This window comes from Haplochromis burtoni, unplaced genomic scaffold, assembly GCF_018398535.1.
Source record: "Haplochromis burtoni strain Fernald_Lab_line unplaced genomic scaffold, NCSU_Asbu1 Contig_6, whole genome shotgun sequence".
In the NCBI taxonomy this organism is placed as follows: Eukaryota; Metazoa; Chordata; class Actinopteri; order Cichliformes; family Cichlidae; genus Haplochromis; species Haplochromis burtoni.
In genome coordinates, this window is record NW_024582367.1 from 2,145,679 (window position 1) to 2,155,400 (window position 9,722).

Here is a 9,722-nt window from a genome sequence, read left to right on the forward strand (position 1 = left end):
TAATAGCTGGAACAGGTGATGTCCTGGGTGGGATGTGTCCTTCAGGATGCTGTGGGCTTTACTGTGGCAGTGGGACCTTAGAGTTCCTCTAGGAGAGAAGAGCACAGCTGATGATCTTCTGTGCTGTGCTGATGACCCTCTGGAGTGCTGTCTTTTCTTGAGCAGTGCAGCTGACAAACCCCACTGCATGCAATATGTCAATACACTCTCAACAGAACATCTATAGAAGGACACCAGCAGCTCCTTGACTATAGGGTGTTGTTTTTTTTTAGTACTCTCAGGAAGCAGAACGCCTGCTATTCCTTCAGTAAAATTGAGGTCCGTGCTTCCAGGAGGCCAGTGCATGACTGATAGAGTTGCATTGTGTGTTTTTCTATCCAGGTACGCTTTTACTGCATTGGAAGTGTTTTGGGATGATTGCAAAATGAAGCCATTGCCTATCAGGTGCTAGATGGCATGGAGGACATCAAAACCTGATGGTAGTTTTCTGCATTCATAATTCCATCAGTTTTAAAAAGATCCCCAACACCACTGGCTGAAATACAGCACCAAACCATGACATAGTAGTTATGTTAGCAACCCAGTGCCTAAAAATAAAAAGCAGCCAAAGGGAAAATGTATGAAAGACCCCCAGAAAGCCTGGAGAACTAATTCTAAAAATTACAAGACAGTCTGGGTCCATGGAAGCAAAATATATGGATATAAGCAGTGGCACATTAATGTGTATATAAATTTATTAATAAGTAGAAACTAGTTGTTTTAGTTAAAATTAGAATTAGTTAGATCACTGAAGTGTGTATATTTACAATAAATAAATTTTAAAAAGGGCAATATAACGAATAACAATAGAAATAAATAATTAATCATTTTAATTTTTTACAGCTGTGCTTCCAAATAAATAATAATAATAAAAGTAATAAATATTTAACTTAACAGTTTAGTTCAGAATATTACCTTTAAAAAATAAAATAAAATATGAGGGTAAATGAATAATTTTGTTCAGTTCTTCTTCCTAGATTAGCTGTCAAACAGTCACACCTCAGGTTTGTGTCTGAAAGCTTGAGTCCTCCACTAAGTGGAAACCAAACAGAAATGTTAAAATCATACTCATTTATTTGTTGTGTTGCGCATTTTGAGGATGCCTTCTCCATTTGGATGCCGTTGCTATGAGTAACTACATAATCCAAGACACAGCTGACTGGGTGCAAGCATCATTTCCCACACCCCATGTTTAAAGTAGTTATAAAAGTCTTTCCCTTGTTTCAACTTGTTGAGGCCATGCTTTCTCTCAATGAGCCACAGGCAACAGCTAGTTAAGGTCTGCAAACACTCCCTGTTAACTGTAGACTTTAGTATATCTATCTATCTATCTATCTATGCAAGGTGTATATATGCCTGTACTGCAAATTTAGCTTTTTAAAATAATAAAGTAAAAGTATTTGATACGAAAAACACACTCGTTGTTATAGATACATCATTATATATGAAATGATTGTATTGCTCATCTAGTGATGTTTAAAATTAAATGCAATTAACCAAAACGCAAAGAGATGTAAACATTTTTCGTGACACAAAACTATAATAATTTATGGTCTTTCGCGCTCAATTTTGGTCACTTATCGTTGCAGTTTTATTTGTCTAATCATTTTTCATCTTTATCTTTTTATGTATTTATTTCGTGTATTTTTCTGTGATATAAAGAACACTGTATTTAAACAGGGTTAGCTCAGGACGCCCGCCGCCTCCCTGGGACCCCGGCAGTACCGCTTGGTAGTCCTCCCCGCCTGGGTATTTATCCAGCTGTGCACAGATTTATAAAGCACCTCGAGCATCTATAACCTGTGTTTATAACGCAGGGAGGTCCGCTTCGTTCATCTCCAGCCCGCCGTTTGCGCGCATGCTGCTTCCGTAGATCTGTATATCGTCCGCACCGAGCGCGAGTGGCGCGTGCTGGCGCCGAGCGTTCCATCCGCGTGCTTCGCGGTCTGCGGAGGGGCTCCTCCTCGCGCTCCAGCGGGCGTTCCCCCCTCCTTCTTCTGCTCCCTTCACACCAGACGAAGGGGCGGAAACGACACATTTCGCCGTGGAGAAGGTAGCGGCTCTGTGTTTCGACAACAAACCGACACAAACGTTATTACCGTAAACCTGCGATAGCCGTAGCTGTTTCATTTCGGCTCGGGCGGAAGTTTTAAAACAAACCGATTACACTGTAAGTCATCGGTGAGTTCCATTTTTTCACCCTCCTCCTTCCAAACGTGCTCTAACGCTGGATTGTGCATGAGGCTAACGTTAGCTAGCTGGAAGGTTTATTTTAAGTCAGTATTAAAAAGACACCTGCTCAGGAGACTACCTCCGCATACTGTGCGGTTATTCGCGGTGTTTACATCCGACAGGCATCCCTGAGCCGCTACATTAGTTGCTACCACGAAGGCAATATGGAGGAATCGCCAGCTAGCTGTACACTGTGGGTCCCTGTAAGGCTTTTGTCGTGCGCTCTTTTCTTCTGCCTCTCGCTCTCTGCTAACGTTAAAAATAATCCCTTCTACACTGAGCACAGAGGAGTATTTTACACCGCGACGACGCCCCTTTCCCCCAAAGTAGTCCAGTTTCTTTTTTAATTAGCCCCTCCACGCTGCTGCTCAGCCGCCGCCAGGTGTTGCAAATCTCACGTTGTTGATGCTGACTGCTACATGTACGGCCATAGATGCCTCCCTCCCCTGCCTCCGCTTTATTATTAATCGACTAAATTATGAATAAAGCCAGAAATGTTGGAATCGACATACTGGGAGGATGCATACTCATTTTTGTTGAACCTAGAATAAAATAACACATATGGTCAAATCTATTGTTCTTTAATAGCTGGGCAGCCTGTTCTCATGAAGCACACATCAAACACATTCAATGGGATTATTTTAATCAATGGGAAATGAAAAATGTGGAATCAATAACAAAAGCATCACAATTTTAGTACTCTGAATTCTTTGAGGCATGAGTAAGATCTGACAGATCAGCTTTGCAGAATGAACCATTACTTCCTTCAGTTTCCACCATACATTTGATGTACCTCTTCCCTGAAGTGAAAAACCTTTAACACTCTTTCCTCAGTGGCAGGTTGCACACCTTATCATTACCAAAACCTTTCATCACGGAATGAGAAAAAGTCCCAAATCTGAGCATACACCTGTCCAGTTACTGTTGAGTCAATGACTGCCGCCTCCTCTTGTTCTCCACCTGTCCTGCAACCCCATACCATGAATGAGTGGGGATATTTGCTTGTTTTCTTCAGGCAAAAGTTCCAGCATCACCTTCTCGACCAGCCCAGATTCATCACTGAACATCTCTTTAATCCAATAATCCACCACCCATGATTGGTTTTTTTTTGTTAGCCCACTCTGAGCTTGTTTTATTTTCCTGTATGGAAATCCCATTTCAATCAGCCCCTCTCTTCCACTTCTGTCACAAACATTAAATAGTTTTTCTTCTTTTTTTGCTTGTTGCTGTGCATTTCTATCATGAGTTTTCTGTTTGAATGATCCAAATTGTAGACACAACTGAGAACAACCTCTTTAGTCAGATTCCCTCTTTAAGCTCATTAGGGTCACGCTTCATCATCAACAGCTTTTGCAGACTTTTGCGTATGTACATTTACTATGGTTATGCTACTTGAGCTGGAAAAAATGCAATTTATTAAGGTAATCAAGCCAGAATATCAGAGATTTGTTTATTTGCTGCTAATTGAGAAAAGAGAAAAAAAAAGCTGAATGAACATCCTCCAAGTGTGGTGATTCCATCATTTTTGCTGGGGCTTGTATATGCAATTGTCTTACTTTGCACTCGGCAGAAGCACATGGAAATACCATTCTGTGAGCTTATATCATGTCATATAAGGTTATAAATCATGGTTAACATGAGGCAATGTAGATTAGACAATCACTTCTTTGACAGAAAAGCTCTTAAACCTTTAAAAAAAACCCACAATCATAGGCTGATTGTAATAATCGGCATTGCCTCTCATGCTTCTCGTCATTGAATCCCATTCTCCAATGCTGTTTTTTTCCAACATGCAACAATCTTGACGTTGACCAGGCACCTGCGGGTCCCCAGGTCTACCTGATGAGTATGAGCCTGACTACAGAACCCTCTAACGATGGTCCCACTGTTACAGAAGGTTTTAAACATCATTATTTCCTAACATGAATTTCTCTGTTTCACTTGTCGTTGTGCGATTAAGGTGTGTATCAAGAAATGAATCGTGTACGTGACTCTATAAGTGTTTGTGATGCCATTTGAACTCGGCAGACACATGTCAGCGTCTTTAACTCTGCAGGCAGTAAGAGTTCTCAGTTTCAAGCCACTGAGGCATCTGGGGCCACAGATGTGTTCTCATTTCCCCTGTTTGCAAACCGACAGAGAGCAAAATGACTTCGGCTGAGAAGAAGGACAAGAAGCCAGATGAAGTGGCCGAGGAAGAAGAAGAGGAGGAAGAATATGTGGTGGAAAAGGTTCTGAATCGACGGGTGGTGAAAGGCAAAGTAGAGTACCTTCTTAAGTGGAAAGGCTTCTCTAAGTAAGTGTTTAAAAAATTAATTCATGGGTCGCTGGTTGGCTCATGTCAGCTCATTCACACTTTTATCTTCACCTGACAACCCAGATTTGCCAAACAAACGCCAGATGAAAGATGCACTTCTTAACATGAGCTATGCAAAAATTAAGGTTCCTGCTAGGGCTGTTCGATATAACGATATATATCGGATGACGATATAACAACGTCTATCATTTCGTTTTACGCTATGTTTGTTTCGTGGTGTCACAAAATAAACTGTTTACGGCAATATTTTTTTCATCGTTTTGATGGTCACTTTAGTGGCTATATTAATTTCTTAAAGTTCTCTCTTTCTCTTATATTTAATATAACCACACTACAGACGGACAAGCGCCTGTTTTTATGCACGACGGTAACAGCATCGCGTGTCCGCTTGTTTATGTTCCACATAAACCTTTCACAATAAAGCTCAAGATCCTGTTGAGACTTTTCAAAATAAACTGAATAACGTGAAAGAGCAGATTATTTACGGATGAGAATTAAAAAAGAGCCGCCAGGTGCTAAAAAATAGACCTTAGACTCAAACGTTAGAACAGGCTTTTCCCCGCAGCACGCCGTGTAATAAATACTCACAAAGAAAACGGCGGCCTTTACAACTTATGTCTAAAAGTGTATAGTTTCATGCATCGGTTAAAACACTCGACTCCAGCTACATGACGCGCAGCTGGAAAAACTTCCCGCAAGTCGAGCTGCCCGAGATTCACAGAATTTACAGAAAATGTTACATTTTTGTGATTTATATCGTTATCTGGACGATAGAATTCTTATATCGGGATATGAGATTTTGGTCATATCGCACAGCCCTAGTTCCTGCTGTTGTTGGTTTTCTGTAAAGGGTTTTTAATGTTTTTCTAGCATCATTAAAGGTTTCGAGTATCTGGTACTACGGCAGCTCGGTATGCTAGATCTGATTCAGATCTAACAGGTGTTTTTAATGGAGGTAGAGTCATATGTGCCTCAAAGTTTTAATGAATATATTTGTTTCAAAGGTTCACGTCTGTGGTGTGGGAACGTGAACTCTAAGGAGCCACATGTTGACTTTGAAAACAGCTGCTATAAGAGTTAGATGTCATTACATGCAGCTTAAAATCAAATCATTTAAAAAAAATGCCAAAGAAAACACAGTTTTACTCACATTAGTGTTTTTGTACCAACAAAGAGATTTCTAAAGAACTATTAGCCAGAAAATCGGCATATATTGCCATGGGTGGGTCCTTAAAAAGTCTGATCTGATCTATCTGCTGTGCTCTGATGCCTTCATAGGAGGCATCAGAGAAGGGAAGCAGGCCGACTTACCAAAATACTCTAAAACTGGACTGAAAATCAGTGGTAACAGGTGTTGTGGAGTGATGAATCCAAAAATTGAAATTTTTGGTTTAAATTGATGTCAGTATGTACGGATAAGTGTCTACAGCCCACCGTTAAAACACGGTGGAGGTTCAGTCATGGTGTAGGGCTGCATTTGAGTCACTGATGTTGGGAATTTTGTCAAAATATCTGGACTCAATATCTCCCCCCACCCACCCAAAAAACCCCACCAAAACATCAGATCTTTGATCTGACATGCAATCTGACTGGCAGTGGCCTAATTTTTCAGCAAGACGATGCCAAAAACACAGCAAATACCTGTATTAAAAATGGACTGGCCTCCCCAGAGCCATTGTGTGAGGGAAAGTTATTGTATAGCTTGTATAAGTATCTTTGCAAAAAGTGAGAAAAACATCAGGACTCTATGTTATCAGACTCCAGTGATACTCAGCTGTACTCTGGAAGCAGCTTTCGCATGATGATAGTGGAGAATATTTTGACTGTAAACATCACAAGCAACTAAATGAGGAGTTAAATAATATTTTTGTGTATTTAAATCTACAGTGAAGATAACACGTGGGAACCAGAAGAAAACCTGGACTGTCCAGATTTGATTGCAGAGTTCCTGCAGTCCCAGAAATTAGCACATGATGGAAAAAGGAAGGCAGCTGGAGAAGCAGAAGGAGACGACAGTAAATCAAAGAAGAAGAAAGATGATGTGAGTCCCAATTTTTCCATGAGTCTTGTTTAATGCTAAGTTATCTAAAAATACACTTCACTGTTAAGAAAAAATGAAAGGAGCACTTAACCTGATATACCAAAAAGTCAGGATGTTGTGTAAAATGTAAATAAAAACTCAATGCCGCGATACAATTCAAAACAAGCTAATTTTTTTGTGTTCTGTTGTCAATAAAATATAGGTTTGTGAGATTTGCAAATTACTGTGTTTCATTTTTATTTACATTTTACACAACATACCAACTTTTTAGGAAATAGTTTCTAATTTCTTGAGAACAAAATGATGTGATAACAGTGGAAACCAGGATAACCAGTGATGACAGGATTAGTTCCTGTATGCATTCCCAACAACATCTGGGCATGCTTCTTCACCTCCTCCTAGACCTGAATCATCAGTCTGTGGTGCTGTTTAGCCCCATTTGATGTACCAATAGTGTCCCAGAGGTTCTCTGTTGGATTCAGGTCAGAACATGAGGGGCTTTCCGTGGCTTCAATGCCTTCAACGTTTAGGACTATGAGGCTGGGCAGGACAAAACCTGGGCTCTCTGCACCAGCTTAAGGTGGTTTGACACCAGGTGTGAGGATTCCATTCCAGTACCTTTAACCCAGAAGTCCCCCCTATAATCATTGTTGACCCACTTCTCAAGACTCGAGAGCAGGGTGCCAGTTGTGGACCTGCCAGTTCTAATGTGTTTTTCTTGTGAATACCAGTCAAACTGCAGAGTGCTGGGCTCTGAGTTAGGTCAGAGCCGTGTACATGAGTAACCAGCTGGAGGTTGTTTTGTTGGGCTCTGGTAGTGTTCCCCCTGTTCCTCCCAGAACCTACCAGAAATGTCTTGTATGATTGATTAGAAATCTTTTTGTCTCCGATTTGACGGTTTTTCTGTGGGCATCCTGTATTAGGATGGATTTAAGTTTTATTTTGTTTCTTGATCCTCAGACAGAGAAGTTAAGGGGCTTTGCTCGAGGTCTGGATCCAGAAAGGATTATCGGTGCCACAGATTCCACAGGAGAACTCATGTTCCTCATGAAATGGTGTGTAAGTGTTGCCCCACACGTTGGGGAATTCAAATGTGCCATTAAATGCGTTTCTACAGTAGGTTAAATTACTTTTTCCTTTGCCCTTATTAAAGGAAAAATTCAGATGAAGCGGACCTTGTGCCGGCGAAAGAGGCCAACGTCAAGTGTCCGCAAGTGGTCATCTCTTTCTACGAAGAACGGCTCACCTGGCACTCGTACCCCTCCGAAGACGAGAAGAAGGATGAGAAAAACTAGCACAGGGCGAAGGGGCAGGAGGAGAAGAAATGTCATTTTGAACTTCAGTGTACTTTCCATGAGGGAGGGGAGGGGAGGCGAAGAAGGGGGATGGGCCAGAGGCAAGCAAGACATCCTGGACTCATTAGTCTTCTTGGCGTAGTATCACTCATTCGATTCTACTTTTATCCAGATCAAATCTCCATGTAAATATCCTTCAGATTTGCTTGACAAAAACCAGCTCAAACAAAGCAGTGTTAATTTTCCCTTCACCAGGCTTTCGATGTCCTTTCCACATCTGGCTCATCTTGCAATGACATCGTATCAGTGAGGAGATGTTTTCATTTCTTTCGCGTGCCATTGTTTTTACTCTGTTTATCAGCGCTCTCCGGGGCCAAAACTGTGTTCATTTTAGGCGTTTCCTTAGCATCCGTATTGATGTACGGTTATGAACAACTTCTGTAATATTTTGTTCTTTGGTAATCTTTGTAGTGTTTGTCACGTCTTGCTTGTCGCTTTTGGAGAATAAACCACTTTTTGTTACAGTGGCTTTGTGTCACTTTAAATTTGAAGATAATTATCATCTTTATATTCTGGTTAATTTATCAGACTGGCTAAAAATGTTGTTTTATTTCAAGGTAACGTGCCTGTCTGTAGTTTAGATGCCTGAATTTTTCTGATTTTCTTTATCACATGCAGGTTAAAAGTCACTGTTGAGAGAAAAAGTTGGATTGCATTTCAATAAATGCCACGTTGTAAAACTGAGACCAGAGCAGGAAGTCAAACAGCGTTTCTGCTGTCTGGATAGCCGGTTACTTCAAGGTAAACCATTGTTCGAGGTATAATAACTGAAGGGGACCGATTAGGGCTTTCTTTATTTTCTGGCAATTATATTTGCATGACAAGCATAAAATTGCTGGTTTGACTTCAGCTGGAGACACAAAGCCTTTCTGGGGTTGAATAAGGAAGGGCATCCGGTGTAAAACATGCTGCAGCGACCCCTTGTGACGAGGAAGCGGCTGAAAGTAAACATTGACCGACTTTCAAACAATATGTGAGATCTCAAAGGTGAGCGCGTGCACGCACCTCAGCACCATTTCAGGCAGGTTTTTCCCTACTCTTGACCATTTATGATGTCAAAGAGTAAATATTTCTAATCTGATCATCTCAGGCACAGCAGGAGTCCCACCCATGTGCTGTTCGAACAGGGCACATCAAGCTGCAAAACCAAACTTGGAATACAAGTGCATGGAAATGTTGAGGTAATCTGTCAGCTCTACAGAAGCATAAAGAAAAAACAAAGGAAGGCAAAGTTGGTGATTTACATTCCTACCTCACCTATTGCTCTGGGTAGTGCCCGAAAGAATGAGATCGCAGATACAAGCGGCCAAAATGAGCTTCGTCTGGAGGATGTCTGGGCTCAGCATTACAGATCAGGAGAGGGGCTCAGAGCAGAGCTCGACACTGAAAGGAGCCAGCTGGAGTGGTTCGAGTATCTGACCATGCCTCTTGGATGCATCCCAGGTGAGATGTCTCAGGCATGCCCTACAGGGAGGACATGCTGGTGAATGATATCTCTCAAGAACACCTCGGTATCTCCCTCCAGAAGAGCTGCGGGAGTTCCCTGAATTATTGATGTTTTAATACGCCACATCCAAACCTTGTTTGCAAGCAGCAGAAAGGTGGCTTAAAGGGAGGGAATGACCTGAGAGGCTGGTCAGTATTAGATAAATAGGGGTTATTTTGAGCTGTGGATCAAGCAAAGTTACTCTAAAAGAAACCAAAAATAATAGAAAAAAAGGAAGCTGAAAATAAACCT

The 9,722-nt window shown here is 41.3% G+C and overlaps 1 protein-coding gene across 3 annotated transcripts; it reads left to right on the forward strand.

Moving 5' to 3' along the window:
* Positions 1–1,985: 1,985 nt before the first annotated feature.
* On the forward strand, positions 1,986–8,451 carry cbx1b (chromobox homolog 1b (HP1 beta homolog Drosophila)). Of its 3 annotated transcripts, none has more exons than XM_005913697.2 (6): positions 1,986–2,092; positions 4,087–4,168; positions 4,411–4,567; positions 6,476–6,629; positions 7,590–7,684; positions 7,783–8,451. In XM_005913697.2, the coding sequence occupies exons 2-6, from the start codon at positions 4,114–4,116 to the stop codon at positions 7,922–7,924; spliced, it is 603 nt and encodes a 200-aa protein (XP_005913759.1). In that variant the 5' UTR covers positions 1,986–2,092; positions 4,087–4,113; the 3' UTR covers positions 7,925–8,451. The 3 variants fall into 3 exon arrangements, with proteins under 3 accessions (XP_005913759.1, XP_014191287.1, XP_014191281.1); XM_014335801.2 differs by having other exon boundaries at positions 1,991–2,209; XM_014335795.2 differs by having other exon boundaries at positions 1,992–2,220.
* The last annotated feature ends 1,271 nt before the right edge of the window (positions 8,452–9,722 follow it).

Excerpts from the sequence above, each read along its gene's own strand:
- cbx1b (XM_005913697.2), top strand. The coding sequence starts at position 4,114 with ATGAGTATGAGCCTGACTACAGAACCCTCTAACGATGGTCCCACTGTT. Across the intron at positions 4,169-4,410 it reads TGGTCCCACTGTTACAGAAG|AGAGCAAAATGACTTCGGCT; the intron begins GTTTTAAACATC and ends GCAAACCGACAG. Across the intron at positions 4,568-6,475 it reads AAGTGGAAAGGCTTCTCTAA|TGAAGATAACACGTGGGAAC; the intron begins GTAAGTGTTTAA and ends TTAAATCTACAG.